This window comes from Condylura cristata, unplaced genomic scaffold (genome assembly GCF_000260355.1).
Source record: "Condylura cristata isolate star-nosed mole 26May11 unplaced genomic scaffold, ConCri1.0 scaffold00011, whole genome shotgun sequence".
In the NCBI taxonomy this organism is placed as follows: domain Eukaryota; kingdom Metazoa; phylum Chordata; class Mammalia; order Eulipotyphla; family Talpidae; genus Condylura; species Condylura cristata.
The window spans coordinates 4,260,357-4,280,548 of record NW_004567112.1 but is presented as its reverse complement, the minus strand read 5'-3'; the positions used below and the strand labels follow the sequence as shown (position 1 = coordinate 4,280,548).

The following is a 20,192-nucleotide window of genomic DNA, read 5'->3' as shown; positions in this document are numbered from 1 at the left end:
GGACCAGGAAACTGAGGCACGTGGGTGGCGACTCGCGGCACCGTCGGCTCCCAGTGTCCACACAGAGCTGGCCCCGATGTGCGCAGATGGGGGCCACAGGCCGCCTTCTGTGAGTGGCCGGGTTGGTGCGGGGAGCCCAGGCCACTGGCAAGGGAAACAGCTGCCAGAGCCCGCTGCCGCCCGTTCCCCTGGCATCTTAGTGCCACCTTGTCTGAGGCCCGAAAGAGGAGTGAGATCTGCGTTCCTGTGTGTTGTGATGTCGTTTTGAAATAGCACTTTTGGGTGTTTTGTGATTGTTAACAGTCCAAGCATAACACTGCCTATGGACCCCCAAGCTGCAGCCACGGTGTTTGGGAGATGGCTTCCTGTCGGTCTGAGGTGGAGGAGTCTCTCCAATGAGGTGGTGATAGTCCGTCTTTCCCACGGTGTGCACAGATAATTTAAACCTGTTTAGCCGTGTTTTCCCCAATTAACAATAAAGTTGATGTGTTGTGGGGGGTTTGTGGGTTTTTGTTTTTTTGTTTGTTTTTGCAATGTCTAAAAAAATTGAAATAAAACTTGCAGAAACAGGGCCTCCCCGGTGGCGCAAGGGGTTAGTGGCAACACTGTGAAGTATCAGCAGCCCCTGCAACACAAGTGCCATCCCTGGCCAGGGAGTGACACCCCCTCCCCGCCCCAGGGCGCAGCAGACCTCTCCTGTCTCCCAGCTGCTCCCCTCAGCAATGTACTTCACCGATCTGCCTCTTCTGCTCCCCACTCTTGTCTCTAGTGAATCCTCTTACCCCCAAAACCTCCTGTACCTCTTTGCCTACTCCCCAGTTCTGCTATGCATAAATAAATAAATCTAAATCTCTCACTGCACTGAGATAGGTGCCGGTGTTTGTCAAACACGAGAGCTCCCCTGGTTTCTGTCTGCTCACTGGTCCAGCTCACACTGAAGTCCCCTCCCTGCCAACCAGATGACATCCAGCTCCTACCACCTCACAGTGGTCTCAATCCAGGATGGTGATGACTCATAAAAAAGCTTGTGACTGCTGCTGGTTGCCCTAGAAATTGGCCCCCAGGACCATCAGCATCCCCAAGGAACAAGGGCAGCAAGTGGACGTCTGGAAGAGGACCAGAAACCTGATGGCCCGGATACTGTTCTCTGCCGTGCAGAGAAGGAGAGGGTAGAGAGGAGAGCTGAGAGCGGATGAGGCGAGACCCTGAGGAGAGCGAAGAGCCTAGATGTTGTTCCTTCAGCTCGCAACTGAGAGGGCTCAGGCTAAAGCAAGAGCCACCAGGGAGAAGCAGTTTGAGGCGATGAGAACAGCGGCATTTCCCGGGAGTGCTGCCAGGAGCGGGGACAGCAGGGAACTGGGGGAGGCCCGGCCAGCAGTGCAGGCCCCGTGCTCACACCCGCCCTTGGAGTCAGACTCAGAGTGGCTGGGTCTGAGTGCAGAAGAACAGTACGTATTCTTTCTGTCCTGCCTTGAATAAAGGCAGGAAAATGTGCACTTATCTGGGAGCAATGTAGCGCAGGGCTGAGAAGGACGTGCCCTGGAGTCACGTGGGCACATACCCAGCTGCGGGAAGCACCTGGCACCTTCAGCCACCCTCTGTTCAGTGCTCTCTGCCACGAAGCGAAGGATAATGAGACCCACTGCGTGTGGTGGTTGGGAGGATTAGGTAGCCGCAGGGCCTGGTGGTGTTGCTAGCCTAGTACATGGCAGGCCCGGTAATGTTGCTATGGAAATAATTTTAAGAACATTTAGGGAAGAAAAATGTGAAAACAGAAATGAGCCCAAGAAATTAGCTTTATTTAAAAGGCACATAGTGTTGCTTTTCCTGGCTCTGTTGCATGGCCTTCCCTTTTGCTACTAAAAGAAATCTGAGAAACAGTATTTACAACCCTGGAGACAACATAGAACCTGTTTGCTAACTATAAGGTCTTGAGGGTGTTTATGCTTGACTACGACAACCTAAGTGACCCATTTCTCTGCTGTATTTTTCTGCATTAACTGAAACAACTTTCTTGCCATCAAATTGGCTTATCTGTTTGAAATGTAAACCTTGTGATGAAACTGCTCAAATGCTGTAACTATTGGCAAAATCTATAATAGCTGCTAAGTGCATTGCTAATATCTTGATGCATAACCAAATTTGACATTGACCAACTTTAAAAACTTCTCACCCAAGGAGATTGGCTTTACACATGTGGTGTTTGAAGTAGCAACTGGATCTCCAGTGTTCAAGGTGCTTCTGACCGGCACGGCCTCAAATACAGGCTTAGTCTTGGTGCTTCAGCAGAGAGCACTTTGCCCCTTGCTTTAAAAAAAAATAGAAATTCAATATAACCTCAAGTCCCTGTTCAGCTCGCTGAGCGCCTCCATGTCAGCGTGTGCCAAAACTCCCCCAAACCTAGGCTAGTTTCCTGTTTCGATTTTGCAGATTGGCCTGGGCCAAAAATACTCAAGACCCTCGAATTGCAGTCGGCTTCCAGTCCCCACTAGAAAAGAAGATTAAGGTGAGGAGATAAGTACATTTCCTGTGACCTTTGGCACCAAGAATAGGACCCTGCAGCTATCACGAAGGTGAAAATGGCCCAGGTAGCTCAAGTGAGAGTGTTTGGCGTGTTATATCCAGTTCAGCCCCGGCCCCAGCCCCAAGGGGTACCAGCTACACACCCTTGAGCAAATACACCCTCAAGGCCCGGGGGGCTTAGTCGAGTAAGAGCCATTGACGTTAAACAGTGCCACGAACTGGTGCCACGAAAGATGGGCTCTTGCTCATCTGTGCGGAAGGTTTGTGGAAGTGACACTAAAGCTGAGACCTGGAAATGGCCAAGACGTGCGCTAGGAGCCCACCAGGCAGGAGCAGGTAGAAATGGTGGGAAAGTGAACTCAGCTTCTGAGGGAACAGAAAGGTCAGTGTGGTTGCAGCAGAGTGCGCAAGCAGTCAGCTAAGTGCTTTGGAGAGGTTATTGGGAGCCAGAGGCCGGATGTCCTCTTGGGATTCGGAGTCTTGTCCTACGAGTGATAGGACATTACTGGGGTTCTGTGCGGGAAAGTGTCACACGTGGATGTGCGCCATTCAAAGCTTACTCTGGGCACGGAGAGAAGCACGGGTCTAGGGGCTGCTACCGGGGTGCGGGATGAAAGGGAAAACCAAAGAAAACACTGGAGAAAGAATCGAGTGGCAGTGCCAAGGAGTGTCTGGTGAGAAGCTCAGGGGCCACGGGCACCCTGGGGTGCCTTGACTGTCCTGCCCACCTCTTTGTCCCCTTCTCTAGAGCAAGGCCTAATAGGTAATGAGTCACCTTGTTCAATGCTCAAGACTGACCATGTTCATGGGAGCCTATGCAGGACTCTGTCTGGTTTAAGTGACAATTTCTCTGCTGCATCTGTGTAAGAGGCAGAGCAATGGAGGGAGCGGCTGTGAGGAAGACAGCTGGGCTATCTGGTCACCCGGAGACATTTACCTAGTGGCATGGGTAGTTTGGGGTGGAAGGAGGGGGAGAGATCCCCAAGCTAGTCTTGGTGTTTGAAGCAGAAAATGGTCAGCTCTGTAGAAAGGTGAGCAGTCAGGCACCATAGGGAACCAAGACGGGATCGTGACTTGTTCACGTGGAAGTCACCCATGACCTAGGGGCACCCAGCATCCCAAGGGATGGAGACCTAACTGAAGAGGCTTGAGGAAGAAGAGTGGGGTGTTAACAGTGCAGGCAGATCACAGGGCCCCTTCAGCCACTCTGAAGGGGAGCCATCGGGTAGGAGGGGTGGAAGGGAATGCGGTCACTGCAGATCGAAGTTCTCGAATCTCCACAAGCTCGGGTGGAAGGACTGGCTGAGGGGTGAAGAGGAAAGCTCCCCACAGTGAAGCCAGAAGGCAGAGTGGGGGGGTAGGGGTCTGGGTGGGGGTCGGTAGAAGAGGAGGGCGTTTCCTTGTTCCTTCAAGGAACTCTAAGGCACAGACTTCAGCAAGGAGGAGCGGGGAAGGGTGAGGCTCGGAGGTCTGAAGACATCAAACACGGTCCAGGGACCCAAACTGGACACGGTGTCAGAGCTCCAGGCAGGGCTGCTTGCCACGTGAGGTCTGTGCCACGGCCTATGACAAAGACATCAACTTAAAAAGCTCTAACACTTCCCTTTGACAAGAGTTTAGGTGGTGTCCATTCTTCAGAAGTGAGGAAACTGTTAGCCAAAAAATTCCAACAGGAGACTGAAACACTTGATAAACTTAAGGCCATGTCTTTTGACTTCTGGTTTGCCAAAGCAGTGACATACCACAGCCAGCGACATCGAGAGATGCTGCAGAAAGAGGCGTGGGGGCCCAGGGTGGCTACAAAACGGGACATTGCCACAGAGGGCGGGAAAGCGCCGTGTGTGAGCACAGAAGCGAAGACCTGGGACTGCCTGGTGCCTGAGAGGGAGCTGGGACAGATAAAGAAACACATCCACCGGGCCGAACGAGCCAGAGGCCTCAGAGACCACAGGTACCGACGGCTCCCCGAGAAAATATCAAGTGAGACGCTTCTCACAAAGACGTTAACGCTGGAGAAAGATGCCCCCACTGAAAATATCCAGAACACACAAAAAACAAAACCGAAAAAGCTCAAGCTGGCCTGGGCCGAGGAACAGATAAAGAAACACCAGGAACGGATGGTTCGAGGGAGAAACCTCATGGAGCAGAGAAAGGAGGAACGAGCCATGGGGAAACTCTCCACCCCAGTGACTGCCCCCCGCAAGCCCCCAGAGAAAGCGAAAGAATATGAGTGGGTCACTGCCTACCCTATTGCCCAGCCGTACCGGGAAGCACTTATGGAAGTGAAGGTTCTGATGGAAAAGTCAAAAGGGCCGTATGAGATTAAGAAGCCACTCCCGAAAGAGTTCCTGGGGGTACCACCATTCCTGAGAAGTCAGATGAAAAGAAATAAAGTTTAAGTTATTTTCTAGGTCACTGTATTCCTTTCTAAGATCAGCACCCCTCGTAGTTGTTAGAACAGTAAAGTCCAGTCTCCAGTTCTGCATGCAACTGGGACAGTAAAAGGCAGCCCACGAACACGGCGTTCCCACGTGCTTCAGCCACCTTGTTGCTGCACCCACATTGCCACTTCAAGCCCCACCACGCTATCCTCTCAGTTCTCTACCAGGAATTCAGGTGGAACTCAGCCTGGCCATTTTCCTGTCCCGTGCAGCACCACTGGCACCTGGAGACTTGGGGAGGTTCAGGGGAAGGTGGGGCAGGGCTCAGGGGCCAAGTCAGAGCTCCTGTGCACCCTCGACTGAGCTGCCAGAGGCTGGCTGAACACACCCTCTCCCTGACCCTTCCCGCTGGTCTCAGGACCACCTGTAGCCGGACTTGTTACATGGCGCTCCCAGAGGCCTGTCGGGCTACAAGCCTTGGGACCTGGTCTCTGAACCCCAAGAACATCACTTGTGCCCTCTCTGTTGCCCAGATAATTCACCAAGCACAGCCCAAAGTCAAGGGGAGAGAAACATCTTTTTCCTTGAAAAAACTGGGAGCCACTTTTTAATTATTCTGGTCTACACGGTTCTTCATGACAGCAGTGCTCATAAAAACGAAATCAATATTCTTCTATGAAGAAAGAAACCGACGATTGCACGCTCCTGAGTTAGCCTGAGAGAGTCCTGGCTCCCCTCCACAGTGTATGGACAGAGAATATACTGGTGTGCTAAAGTCACCACACCACTGTCTCGTGCACCTAAAACTCAACTGGGGTCACGTACATAAGCTTGAGCCCTACTAACCCTGCCAGAGATCCGGGACTCTAGGGTGAGCCCTCAAGGGGCTTCTGGTCCATTTGGGGAAGTGAATAACAGAAAAAATAAAGCAGCACATCTCCACATCTGCAGTGGGAAAGACAGACTGAAATGAGGATAGCGAGGTTCGCGATTCCTGGGGAATTTGAAGCGGAAAATACACCTCCAGTGGTGACTTCTCAGGCAGGCAGGGCAGCCAGGAGGAAGGCCCACAGAGGGGCCAGCTCCCTGCTGCTGCCATGGCCTGGCAGACACCGGCCAGGGCTCCGCTGGAAACACTGCACAGACACAGGTCTAGTCCAGTGTGAAGTTCCAGAGGGCAAGGGAGGCTTTTGGGCCAGGAGTTGAGATAATGGGAATCATGATTTTGTTTTTTCTATTCAGAATTTCGTAGAAAAAATGGTTTATGGTTTCCTTATACACCTAACTTCCTTTTTTAAAAAATATTTATTTATTCATATAAGTACTGGGGTACAGACTAGCAGTGTGAGGAGTGAGAGGACTCACCAGAGGCACAGTGGGGAGCAGAACAGACAGATCCACTGAAATCCACTGCTGAGGGGAGCAGCGAGCAGGTCAGGAGAGGTCTGCTGCACCATGTGGGTCAGCTCCCTGGCCAGGGATCGAACTCGTGCTGCAGTGGCTTCTGAGAGCTTCATAGTGCTGCACTTTAACCTGTTGCACCACCAGGGAGGACCCAACTTCATTTTTTTAAATAATGAAAAAGCAGTTAGGAAACACTAAGTAGTTCTAGAAAGGCACAAAACGCAGTTACAGCTTTGCCACTTTGATTTGCACAAGGTAACCACTTTTTATGTTTCTTACGGAAGTTCGGAAAGAGGCTGGCGGCTCTAAACCACACGCTTGAACGGTGAAGGCACACGTGTGTGCCCAGAAATGTGCAATGTCCAGAAGTCACCAATTTATGGATAGTAACAGGCAAAATTATGCATATTGAAATAGGTCGGTGGTTGGTGTGGGCTAAGGGCAAGGAGATGTGTGTGGGGAAGGGTGGGTGACTGCTATTCACCCTTCTAGAACATTCTGCCCCCAGGGAGGATTGTCCTGAAATTGGACCGGCGATGGTTGTGGCGATTCACAGCCCTGTGACTGGACTGGAGAATAAATGATTCGGACACTTTAAATGGAGGAGTGATACGCTCTGACTCTTGCCTCAATAAAACCCCTTCACAAAAAGGAGGCCTTTGGGAAGAGTGAGCCTGAAAGGGTGGGCACAGAGCCTGGTGCTGCCCAAGTCTGCACGTCACTGACAGCTTGCAGTATTTCAAACCTTGAGGGCAGTGGGGGGAGGGGGTCACTGAGAAAGGACAAGTGGATGGGAGACCCGGGAGAGATGTGAAGGAAAGTCAGGACGCAGAGGACCCCCGGGATGAGGGTGCGGCTGGAACTTAGATGGAGAAAGTAGAGACTGGGTGGAGTCCAGGGGCTGGGTCAGACTGGGGCTTGTGAGGAGCTGAAAAGAATCTTAGGTTTCTTTGTGAGGAGGTAGAAGAGCAAAAACACCAGAACAGAGACCCGAGTCAGAGGACACTGCTGCTGTCTGCCGTGTTTTACTTACAGAGTTTCACCTGGGCCCTCCCTGGTGGCGCAACCAGTTAAAGCACAACACTGTGAGAAGCACAGCCGCCTCAGTGCGAGCTTGGTTCTCTGCCCGGAGCGGACCCACAGGGCGCGGCAGACCTCTCCTGGCCGCCCGTTGCTCCCCGCAGCAGTGGACTTCGTCACTTGCCTGCTCTGCTCCCCACTCTGTCTCTGGTGAAGCCTCTCACCATCCCTGCCCCTCTGGCCTGCACCCCGGTTCTGTATGCAAAAATAAATAAATCTTTAAAAAAAGGAGAAAAAGAAACTGTTTCACCTGGTTCAACCTAGTACCCGCTAGTGCCCGGCAGCTGACCTGCTGCCCAAGCCCGCCAAGCGTGGGGTGGGGGGGGAGGGCTTGAGGAAGGGGCAACTCTCCCAAGGACAGGAAATAAAGAGTAACTGTAGCTTTTTGTGAATATGGCAGTGAGTTTCCTTTAATCAAAGACAACCAGGACAAATTCATTAACTATCAAAAGCTACATTTTACTAAAAACAATCTGTCTTTAAAAATGTTTAATCATACAATATTTACAACACGTGCTGTGGTCCTTGCTGGATGTCACGATTCCCTTGAGTCCTAAAAAAAGGGGGAAATTACTGGTTAACAGCATTTCAGTGACAAATGGCAAGTTGACTTTACATCACTGAGAACCCCCAGCCGCCCCTCCTCAGCGAGCGGAGCCCAGGCCAACCTCACCCCACTCACGTCGCTGCTCTCTTGGAAGAAAAACTTGAAGCACGTAAAAAGTTTAGCATAAATACCGAAAAACTCATTTTAGCACTCAAAATCATAGAAAATTTGATCTTGGAAAAAAGAAAACTTTAGCCACCCTCTAATTCAGACTCCCCTACCCCCAGGCTTACAGGTGAGGAAATGAAGCTGAGGGTGGTCAGCGAGCCTGGAAGGCAGAGCTAGCAGAGCCCAGGCCACAGTTACACCTGCTCCGTGCTTTCTCCCGAGGACAGGCCCCTCCACAAAAATGACCAGTTACCGGCCCTCCCTGGTGGCGCAGCGGGTTACAGCACAGCACTGAGAAGCTAAAGCCACTTCCGCATGAGTTCGACCCCCGCCTGCCCCGGAGGTGACCACAGGGCGCGGCAGACCTCTCCTGACCCGCCCGCTGCTCCCCTCAGCAGTGGACTTCGTCGATCTGCCTCTTCTGCTCCCCACTCTGTCTCTGGCGAAGCCTCTCGCCCCCCCAGAGCCTCTGGCCTGTACCCCAGTTCTGTATGAACAAATAAATAAATCTTTAAAAAAAAAAAAAAATGACCAGTTACCTCACAGCCTAAGTCAAATGTCAGAGACTCCCACTGACTAACGTCACTCCGAGGTAATTCTGTCCTGACCCTCTGCTGAACAAACAAACCTTACGGGACAATTTGGAAGCCCTGAACACCCATCCACCTTACCAACTTATGGGGGCAGGGGCGTGGCGAGCCAAGACCTAACACTTGCTCTGTCTCTTTCCACTGCAAAGCGTCCAAATATCCAAGCAAGCAAGCCAGAGAAGGAAACCACAGGCCCTGGGCCTGCTCTGCTTCCTTCCAGAGCCCGCAGCTCTGGGAACGGGGCGCTGGTGGGAGGCAAAAGCACCAGGCAGCGAAGCAGGAAGGCCAGGAAGGCCTGGCACACAGGAGTCAGGGCGAGCAATGTCCCCCAGGAGATGTTACCTCGGGTGGGCGTCAAGCACTCAGCCTCTCCTGGCTCTGGCTCGAAGCAATCACAGGCTCTGAGATCTCAAAGGTTTTCACAATCTCCTTGCAGAAAAGAAAGAGCAGGTGGGGGGTGGGGTCCACGGCAGTGACAGGGCGGGTGGGCCGGGGTCCGCAGACAGACAGACAACTGCCGGGGCGAGGGATCGAGCTTTACCTCCCAGTCGCGGTAACTCAGAGCTAAGATTCCTTGATTCCGAATTTGGGTGTTTTGGTCAATCCCCTCACTTTCTTCATTAATAACAGGTTCTGTTTGAAAGATAAAATTGGCAAAGGTTATGCAATCAAAAGTGGTAACCTGAGCTGAGGCTGATAAAATAGAAGCCTGTATCAATTTCATGGCCTACTGAATTGTTACAGTGCTATTACCGAGGCAAGTCATCCCAGCACTTCCATTAAAAAAAAAATGGAGCTTCTCTACGACCCAGCAATCCCACTCCTAGGGATCTACCCAAAGGACACAAAAACACCGATTCAAAAAGACACCTGCACCCCCATGTCTACTGCTGCTTTGTTTACAATTGGAAAAACATGGAAGCAGCCCAGATGCCCAAAAATGGGTGACTGGATAAAAAAGACGTGATACATATGCAGCAACATGGATGGAGCTGGAGAAGATCATGCTTAGTGAAATAAGCCAGAAAGGAAAAATACCGAATGATTTCACTCATAGCAGGAGTATAATGGACCAGTCAAGAAAATAATAATAATAATAATGAACAGCTATATACCAGAGACATTTTATGGGGGTGCAGTGGGGAATGGGATCAAAATCAGTGGGGGGAGGGAAATGCACTGGACTATGGTGATGACACATGGGTGATTTGGTGATGGGAAGCCCACGGGGATTGCAACTAAGATGGAAAAATGCACAAAATGATGTAAAAATAAAAATAAAAAAACAAGCATGTAATGGAATAAAACGTTCCAACCACTGAATCCTCTGCTATCTCTATACCAAGCACTGAGCTAAGCTCTCTTCTGTTCAATGTGACATTGAGAACTTTTGAAGTAAGCGCAGTGGAAGTGCTTCATTCTTTACCAGAAACCTTAGTGGGTAAAGAGTAATAGAAAGTATGAGATTGGCCTCCCTGATGGCACAGGGGTTAAGTCACAACATTATGAAGCAATCTGAAGCCACTGCAGCACGAGTTCCATCCCCGGCCAGAAGCTGACCCACACGGTGCGGCATGACCCACCTCCCTGCTGCTCCCCTCAGCAGTGTATTTCAGTGGATCATCCTGTTCAGCTCCCCACTCTGTCTCTGGTGAATCCTCTCACCCCCACACCTCTGGCCTATACGCCAGCTCTTGTATGCATACATAAATAATAAACTATGAAATTACTCAAATAAAAATTAAAGATTCTCTCAAGGAGAGGAGGGGGAGCAGAGGAAAATAGCTGGAAACTACAATAAGATCTGCAATTACAAACTCTCTGGGGAAATGATAGGTTCTTTGTTCATCTTTACAGTAGTAGATGTTAAATTGAGAGCAGCAGATTTATTTTGTTCACCCACGGTTGTATTTTCAGTCAAGCAACTATGGCATCGTAAAAGTTACCTATGATTAGAAACTCAGTTGGTAAAAAACATTATATAAACTCTAATTACAGTGTATTTTTTCAAAGAGGAGTCTCCCGAATGTAGTTTCATTTACCTATTATTGGCAGGCGGTCTTGGTCAAGTCTTATTCGTGCAAAACCATCCTAAAACACAAACATGTTAGGAGAAGAACAACATTTAGAGTCAAAACCTATAATCACTGGATGAGAAAAAAAAAATCACTCAACTACAAAATTCTGTTAGACAGTTGAAAATGTATCATAGCAATCATGAGATCCCGTGATCAAGCTATCTCCGATGCCTGCCTTTCCTCATGGAGTCCTCTGAGGCTTCTATGCAGCTGTTACCCAGGCACAGCCCCCGGCCTGACGTTTTGTTGCAACCCAAACTGCTACCTGTTTACTGGTTCATACCAACTTTTGACTACTTTTTATGATGCGTAACTATCACTTATCACTGACAAAATATGCCTTCGATAGCATTTCTGGAAAAAATACCTTGCTCAATACAAGGTTTCTAAGGTTCGAATCAAACTCTTAAACGTGCAGGAGTGCAACCTGACACCAGGCCGCAGACCTGTCACCAGAGTCCATTGCTGAACAAGGCCTGTTTTTAGGCTTCTATTCTGGAGTCATGCCAACCCCCTGAGTCACAAGGTTACTGTACAGGCCGCCCATCTACCTTTCCTCGCCTTCGCCAGCTGTCACGTGTTGCCATTTATTTAGTCACCCTCACTCCATCTGGTATTACTCTTTCTGCGAGTAAGTCACAGACAACCAGCCTCTTTTCCCTTCGGGGTTCACTGCATGAGAACTCATTTGCTTACATAAACGGACAACGATCTAATTGGGGAAATTCAACACTTAGCTTATGCCACTCAATCTACATGTCCATATTCAAATCGTGCCAATTCTGTCTTTAATTTCTGAAAGGTAAAAAAAAGCACACACATTCTCGCTAGTTTACTCTGCCTATGTGTCAGTTAATGTCTTATCTGACTAGGTCTGAAATACTCACAAGTGAGCACGATACCTTTGCCAGCTCCTACCTACAGCTTCTATTATTTACCCTTTCGTAGGCATATAAGCAATCACAGAAATAATCTTAATTCTTACCCGTATAATGAAGGAAACATGGAAGATGTTTTCCACCGTCCGGGGAAAAGAATGTGGATCAATCACAAAGTCAAAGAAAGACATAGGCGTATCCGCTGTAGAAAAAAAGGCAAAATTCCTCAAAATGGGAAAATGACCTTTGCTTGCCAGCCCTTGCGAGAACGAGCCAGAGACGAGGGAGGCAACAGACGTGTCCTGACAGGGCTGGCACCGGGACGCACCGCCTGCCTGCCCTTGACCCGGCTGTCCTCGAACACCTGTCCTGGGGAGTCACCAGTGGGAGCACAAGGCACGTGCCAAGGTTCTTAGCCACCTGCCAGTAGATGCCGGCTCAAGGTGTTGGGGAGACAGCCACACAATGGGGATCACTGACAACCGGGGGTGTGGGAGGCATAATAGGCAGGAGGCCAGTCATACTATGATCAGTTTTGGAAAAAGCAACACACACCCCCAAACCCCAACTACTTCATGTGCAGATTCTCACAATTGTCCTAAACAGAAAACACACGCATCGTGTTTTACAAGTGGCTGCCTCCGGGGAGGGTGGAGAGGAGAGACAGACACTGGGCCTTTCACTTTTCTCACTTCCGTTGCATGTTTTATTACGTAATGGAAAAAATTCCTCATTGTTTAAAAATAAAAGTGAAAAGTTACTTCAAATTCTCATATGGGATTTCCAAACGGGAAGCCTCCTTCAAGACGTATCCCACCAAAGAGTGAAAGAGTTGAACTCAAGCATCACGTGGAAAATGCCGTTTAAATTAAAATAACTCCTCGTGTTGTCTGAGAAATGCAAAGGGCCCCATCTGGGAATGCCATGGCATACTTACGATCTTCTTGAAAATACGTTTGCAAGAGCCCCAAGATTCTTTCTACTTCTTTTTCTGTTGCTTCCTGATGGGATTCTTCCATTCTGTTGAGCTGTGAATATAAAATCAGTAGCAAGCTGAGGGACCCATTTGCCTGCTGGTAGCCTTGTCTCTCACCTACCCATTTTATCCCCCTGTGAACATTTAGTTCGAAAACAAGATCTCCTAGTGTATTAATGTTTAGTAGAAGTGTAACATTACCAGATGGATGGTTGTCAGGTTGGGCTTAAAAGAGCACAATTCAAAGTTTCTCCACTTAAAAGAGCACAGTTCAAAGGATCTCACCCCCCACCACTCCCTCCGCCACCCAGGAAACATCTGCTCATGGCGGGAGCTGTGCTGGTTGTCACGCTCCAGCGGGTGGGGGCTGTCTGGCCTGAGCAGGCCATGGTCAGGGGGGCAGTTAAGCACCCCAGAATGCACCAGGCAGGCCTCTCGACGAAGAGTTCTCTGGCCCAAATTACTGAGGATACAGCTGAGAAACCCAGGCTCAGGGGAAAGGCTCCAGGTCCAGGGGTGGGTGAAGACCAGGACAGGCCCTCCCTGGTGGCACAGCAGGTCAAAGCACAGCACTAAGAAGCTAAAGCCACTTCCGCATGAGTTCGATCCCCGCCTGCCCCGGAGGTGACCCACATGGCGCGGCAGACCTCTCCTGACCGCCTGCTGCTCCCCTCAGCAGTGTACTTCATCGATCTGCCTGTTCTGCTCCCCACTCTGTCTCTGGTGAATTCAATTACCCTCCGCATCTCTGGCCTGTACCCCAGTTCTGTATGAATAAATAAATCTTTAAAAAAGAAAGAAAGAAAGAAAGAAAGAAAACCAGGATAGGCCGTCCAGCCAATAAAATGTTTACAGGCTTCAGTAAAGTGCCTGCCTGACTGAACTTGACTCCAGTCTTAGGTAAAGCTTAGAAAAGATGGCCAGGACACTGCTCGCAGAGCGAGGGCTATTTTAACTCGAGGAGCCACAAAGCCTCAGTAGAAGAAAGTAAATCACCAACCTGGGCAGGCATGGCTCGCTGCTCCTCTATCAGGGGGACCTTTCTAGGCCGATCAGTCCGTGGCTTGGGCACCGGCAACTCTCCTTGTATTGAACCCAACCTAACAAAAAATAGGCTTTCAGATTTGGTTTGGTTTTAAACAAACGAATTTCACTCAATGAAAGCAGCTCCCTGACTTAGTCAAATCCAGACCAGGCACCCGTGACACGGGCGCTGACATCAGACAAGATGTTTGTCGGCTCGCACCTCCTTTCTGCTCCCGTTTCACTCAGCTCCTCCCTCCGAAAACCTGCAGTTTGCTCCTGACAGTGGACCTGCCTCAGGTCTTCCCCGATAGCCTCTTCTCTAAGGTGCAAAGCCAAGCTCTGAGACCAGGGCGGGACGAACGTGTGGGGCAGGGGGACAGCTAAAGTCTGGGGCTCACAGCCTGACTCCACAGAACACACCAGTCTTAAGATGACAGTCAGCAGTGATACGGGGTTCCCTACCCCTTCCGACTCCCTTCAGCCCCTGTCCCTAAAACCTAATGCAGAAGATGTAAGTTACAGTAATAGACGCAACAGGTGGTGATCAAGGGACCGAGAATATAGAGCAGACTTGGGCAGATCAGTCGACTGAAAGGACAGATGTTCCCGCACACAGGTCATGTCAGCAGGCTACTCAGGCTCCAGAGCACTGGACTCGAGTATGGGGAGACAAGAAACAGCCTGCCCCGTACCCCGGTCTTGAGAAGTGGCTGGAAGCTTCCAAGCAGGGGCCTACAGGGTAAGTAAGCCTCACAGGGGAAGATGGTCGAAAGGACAATGTGGGCTGAGGAAGCATCAAGGGCAAGGACACAAGGCTATGTTCTTCCTGGTGGCTGGAGGGGGGGGAGAGATTTGTCACACTGTAAAAGTTTATCTCTAGATTCTAGGATTTCTGATAAGAGTCTAGAAAAGCAACAAGGAATACAAATTGGGATTTGATGCGGTGGCAAACACGTTTGAGCTATCTCACACACACACTGGTTCTGGCACCTTCGATAACAGAAGGTCAAAACTTACTGGCCCCACAACACTGACTGACCACACCTGCATCTCCCAAGCAGCTAACTGAGACACTAGAGATCTCAGGAGATTTAGAAGAGGGAATCAGAACACCCAGGAGCCCTTTCAGTTATGGAAGACACAACGCTCATTGCATTACTACATTAGGTACTGCATTGGAAAGTATCCACCTGGTACACAACCTATGTATTTCAAGGCTGTTGGACAAAAGATCTAGTGGCTGCTGCTCTTGTTTCCCATAGGCCCGAGCTAAGAAGTGAAAACCAAAGCTAATTTCATGCATATAGAGAAAAGTTTTGCAAAATTAGAGCTGTATCCAAAAATGAACGGGGCACTTTACGCGACAAGACTCCAACAATCTAAATACAGGTCTGTGACCATCTAGTAAGTTATAAACGGCAGACCATGGCAGAATCGAAAGAGACCCTCTATAGGGACTAGCCTGCGAGGCTTTTAAAGATGATAAAACAAGGCCCACATGACGTCACTGGCCAAAACCTCCCCTACTAGCAAACAGGGGCCAGGCGGGCCTGGGAAGGAGGGCTGGCCTGCAGCCACTCTGGCTGAAATGACACAGCCAGATTTCATGGGCTTCTAAATCAAACCTAAGAAAGTTTAAACTAAAGCATCACAGTCAGAGCCTCTACAGAACAGCAACTGGTTCCGTCTCTACAATAAAAAGCAGTTTCAGGTTTACAAATGGCTGGTCTGTTGGATTTTGAAAATAATCTTACAGAAAGTGGAATGTATGGGTTTTATTAAAGGTGTTTTCTGCTGTTTTGCCTGATATTTTCCAGGAGTCATAGACAATGAGTTCAAAGTCAGAACTATCTTCATCACGGATGAGATCTTCAGCTTCTAGCGGATTTACACCCATATGTGTCAGCTACAAAAGGGAAGGAAACAAAAAAACCCAGTTAAGCCACAGGCAATCATCCACCACTCCCAATAACCTGTCACTAAAGCGAGGAGCCTGGAGGCAGAGCCTGTTTTTAGCGTCCTAACATTGGCTAATTTTCTTCTTGCAAAGGTAACCTTTTACAGGCCCTCCCTGGCGGTGCAGCACGTTGAAGCACAGCACTGTGAAGCAAGCTGTCCACAGCCACTGTAGCACGAGTTCGATCCCCGGCCAGGGAGTGGCCCACACGGCGCTACAGACCTCACCTGTCCTGCCCGCTGCTCCCCTCAGCCATGTATTTCAGTCTGCCTGTTCTGCTCCCCCCTGTTCTGCTCCCCACTCTGTCTCTGGTGAATCCTCTCACCCCCTGCACATCTGGCCTGCACCTCAGTTCTTGTATCCATAAGTAAATATTTAAAAATAAATAAATTTGCATTTATAAAATCATACTTTTATATTATAAGATGGCTAGAAGTTATCAAATTAACATGGTCATATCACACAAAAACAATAATCAAAATCCCTCTGAAAGTTTAACCCTATTTAGGCCATCAACTTCACAGAATGGAGACCAGCGAGAGAGGATGAGCCCCCGATTCTCCTGCTCCCCTTCCTGCACTCACACTTGTAGGCGGGCATTCCCACTGTTGTCTGGTCACACCCACCCATTTTTAATTCACCGTCTGTTTGGTATTACACTTAGAGAGACCTACCCTAAGCTATCTCCCCCAAGCCGTACAGCTCTTAATTTCAGGCTTTCAATTGAATTCATTAAACTTCTAGAATTTATTTTGGTATGTTAAAGGACAAAGCTTACTCTGATAAATAAAAGTAATTTTTAAAAAGGGAATGCAATACATGGTCACTTTATTTACTGAACTGTACGTTAGTGGTATCTTTCAAAGTGCACTATACTTCACAATAAAGAGATTAACAAAAATCCTAAGGTCTTCAACTTTAGCAAGTTTGCATTTTTAAAAAGGTAAAGTTTTAAAAACAGCAGAAATCTCACTTGCCTTCTACCTTTATAAAACAGTTCACTGATCAGCTCAGCACTCAAGGGACTAAGCTGTTTTAATAAGCACTTCACAAACATCGAGCTAGAAATTCAACATCCACACGGAGTGCAGGACAGAGGTAGGCTCAGGGCCGACCAAGGAGAAAGAAGTCAACAGTGAAAGGCACAGGGGCCGGAGGCTGTTTCTGGTGACCCCCTCAAGGGGCAGCTTAAAATCCAAGTTTGACGCGCATGTGAACGTAAGACGCAAGGAAATGTGAAAAAAAAAAAAAAAAAAAACAAGAAAGCAAACCCCATATCGGTCACCATACATGGGTGTGGTTCCGAAACTGTCTCAAAGACAGACCCAAGCCTGTCTAGCTGCACTCTGCCTCCGGCCACACAGGCTGGCTCTCAACCCTGGGCAAGGGTGGGGGATGAGCTGGCTCGCTCACGAAGCCGTGCGGTGACAGCGTCAGCACCATCTTCTTGGCCAAGTGCAAACTGCCCTAGGCCCCCCCAATTCCACCATGAGGTTCCACCTTCATGAGTCCCATCTGGTAACACCTGTGGGAAAACTAGGCACCACCCAAAAGGGAAACAAGAAGTGAAAACCATTCACACGTGGATACAGCGTGACAGGAAGCGTTTCTCATCACGACCCAGTGACTCTCTTACCAGTGTTTCAACGTATCTCAGCATGTCAAACGAGTTCAGATCAGAACGGAGCTGCTTCGCCTTCTCTTTGCCCAAATCCGAAGCCAGAACGAGAAATTGGGCATCCAAGACGGCTTCTCTTGCTCGGGACACTATTCAGAGACAGAAAATATATATACGACAGAAGCACACACCAGCCACAGGTATCTCCCCTAAATTTCCAATGACTTACTGGCCATTTCCCACTGGACCAAAACCAATCTCCGACTTAGCCCTCTCCCCTTAAAAACTGACCCTCCTCGAAATGCACGGGATTATGGTGATGGCACATGGGTGACTTGGTGATGGGGAACCCGCGGGGATTACAATTGAGATGGAAAAAAAAAAAATGTACAAAATGATGTAAAAATAAAAACAAACAAACAAAAAAAACTGACCCTCCTCTACTCTTCCCAAACTCCACCCGAAGCTGACTATACCCCAGCTCTCTCCAGACTTCCCACTCCTGGGAGCCACACAGCCCCCTGCCAGTACCCCCAGGCTAACAAGCTCTGCTACGGCTTTTCCCAGGGGCCCAGGAAGGCGCCCCCCTCGCCCCATCGCCAGTGCCAAGGAAGTGCCCTGCGCAGCAGTAAGGCCAGTGGTCAAGAAGAAACAACGCCCAACTGCTGGACCAAGCAGATGCCGGCAAGCCACACAGCAGTGACCGCTGCAGGCCATGACCACTGAGGGGGGTGGCCAGGGTGGCTTGATAGAGGACACAGGATTTAAGGGGGAAGGAATGAAGGAGACAAGAAGGAGATAAAAGAAAAACCGAGGACGAATTTAAGGAAAGGGGCCCAGGGGAAACACAGGGCCCAGCAGACTGGGCAGACCCACGGGGCCAAGGGATGCTCGGGGAGCCCCTGCAAAGGCAAATGAAAAAGAAGCCAAGAAGACACCAACACGGCAGAGCTCAAACACACGCCGCAGCCTGGCTTGCTCCTGAGGCGTTTCACCTGAATCACAACCTCCTCAAGCTGTCAGACCTGTGACTCCAGCTCTTGAGATTTTACCCCTTAATCAGGCACTGACAGAGATTCAAGAGAGGCAGGTCCTGGGCCAGTCTGGAGCGCCCTCGCCCTGGGCCTCAAGGCCAGGGGGAGAGAAGTCAAGTCACCACACCACAGCAGCTTAATGGCTCTACGGGGTGAAACTGGGCGCCGGTCCACGAATGCCAGGATTCCCCTGCACCGACCAGCACGGGGGCCTGGCATTCGTGCAGCACCCCCTCACCCCCCGCCAGCACTGTGGGAGCAGCAGAGGGGGGGTCAGGAACTAACTTACTCCCTGTACAGGGCACAAGCAGGAGAGGCCAGAAGCCGGGGGCCCCCAACCCAGCCAGGGCAGAAGGAAGCGAGGAGGGAAAGGGAGTGTGGGTTCCTGAAGGTTTTGGGGAGGCCTTGCAAACACGAGACCAAGACAGGGAGGGAAAGGAGACCACGGTGAAGGAGACAGAAACACTCAGAGAAATCCAGAGGAGACATTGCAACCGGGAGCCACACTAGGAAGGCGAGACTTAAAGATGCGTGAGTTCCACAAACATGAGGAATTGTGGGCTCGGGGCAGCCCAAGTTCTCCGGATCCCTGTTTGCAGCCCTAAGTTCCGGTTTTTCCCTCCCCGCAGAACTGTTAAAGGAGGGCTTGGAGGGAAATGCGTTGGAGGGGCTTCGCTCGGTGCCGGCATCGGGGTGCCCGGACGTGTCACCAGACATTCAGGCCACTCCACTAACACCACTGCCGCTGCCCACACCACGGTGGACTTGAAAGTGCGCTCCCCGTGGTCTCCCGCTCAGGGGCCAGGGAGGCCTCGCTTTCACGCCCGGGATTGGGTTACAGGTGACCCAGGCAGCAAAGGGTAAGTGGCCAAGGAGCCTCAGAGGGGCAGGTGAAGCTGGGGGAAGCCAGAAAGAGGAAGCCACGCCAGGGCCCAGCCCCCTCAGCCTCCATTCGGCTGGATCCTGGGACTGGAGCAGAACCACAGCTGGATACTGCACCCTCACACCTAGCGGGCCCCAGAACCCCCCAGGCGTCTCAACACACCGCCTGCTCCCTCAGCATTCCTAAAGGCTGCAGCGGAGGCTTAGGAGAAGCAACAAGTACTATTCTTGCTACAATGAAAACTGTTTCAAAAGAAACTAAAGACAAAAGCACTAAGGTGCTTGCTGGATGCTCGCCACGTGGCCCTCTCCTAACTCCCATCAAAATGATGCTCAGGGGTCTCAGCCACCCGCCACTCACGAAATAGCCAGTTACCTCCATTAAACAGAGTGTTGGCCTCCTCCAGGGCCTCCGTTAATTTGTCGCTGGCATTCAGTATATCCTCTCGGTTTTCTATTTGAAAAAGAAAAACACAAGCTTGGGGTAACACGCGGGTCACCCACTGACAGCTGGTGGGCAAAGTGATGGCCAGTGGCCATGAAGTCCAGTCCCGCCCTGCCCCTGCGCAACAGCTTCGTACAGCTTTCGATTTTCCGCCAAGACGGCTCAGACCGAGCAAGGAGGCTCCCCTCTACGGCACCAACTTTAAAAAGAGACCGTGGCTCCCCCTAACCTTCACCCCAAGGGCTCCACTTCTGCTGCAGCCTCGGCGGGGCGCTGCGAGTTGAGCGGTTCTCCAACTTCGCCAGCCACGGAAGGCCCCAGGGCCGCACCCCGAGTTCCCACAGTGCAGGTCCGGGGCGGGGTCCGAGGGTTTGCATACGTGACACTTGTGGGGCGACGCTGTTGCTGCCCGGAGAGCCACAGCTCGCGGGGAACCTGGTCAGAGCAGCAGGCCGGGGACGGAGCCGCGCCTGTGCGCCCCGGCTGGCCGTCTGGGCTCGGGCGCCGCGACTGCGCCTGCCCGGCCTCCGGCTGGGTCGTCCTGCCCCCTCGGGGGCGGGCGTGCCCCCGCCAAGGTCGAGCGGCTCGATCGACACGACAGATGT

At 50.6% G+C, this 20,192-nt stretch overlaps 1 protein-coding gene across 1 annotated transcript; it reads right to left on the bottom strand.

Moving 5' to 3' along the window:
* Positions 1 to 7,783: 7,783 nt before the first annotated feature.
* On the bottom strand, positions 7,784 to 20,076 carry NSMCE4A (non-SMC element 4 homolog A (S. cerevisiae)). The gene is made up of 11 exons (XM_012723409.1): positions 19,817 to 20,076; positions 19,519 to 19,596; positions 17,245 to 17,375; positions 15,406 to 15,557; positions 13,626 to 13,725; positions 12,587 to 12,677; positions 11,757 to 11,851; positions 10,736 to 10,784; positions 9,235 to 9,326; positions 9,036 to 9,122; positions 7,784 to 7,941 (listed from the first exon to the last, which is right to left on the bottom strand). The coding sequence occupies exons 1-10, from the start codon at positions 19,962 to 19,964 to the stop codon at positions 9,048 to 9,050; spliced, it is 1,011 nt and encodes a 336-aa protein (XP_012578863.1). The 5' UTR covers positions 19,965 to 20,076; the 3' UTR covers positions 7,784 to 7,941; positions 9,036 to 9,047.
* Positions 20,077 to 20,192: the final 116 nt, after the last annotated feature.

Excerpts from the sequence above, each read along its gene's own strand:
- NSMCE4A (XM_012723409.1), bottom strand. The coding sequence starts at position 19,964 with ATGCAAACCCTCGGACCCCGCCCCGGACCTGCACTGTGGGAACTCGGG. Across the intron at positions 12,678-13,625 it reads AGCGAGCCATGCCTGCCCAG|CTCAACAGAATGGAAGAATC; the intron begins GTTGGTGATTTA and ends TTATATTCACAG. Across the intron at positions 11,852-12,586 it reads AACGTATTTTCAAGAAGATC|CGGATACGCCTATGTCTTTC; the intron begins GTAAGTATGCCA and ends TTTTTTCTACAG.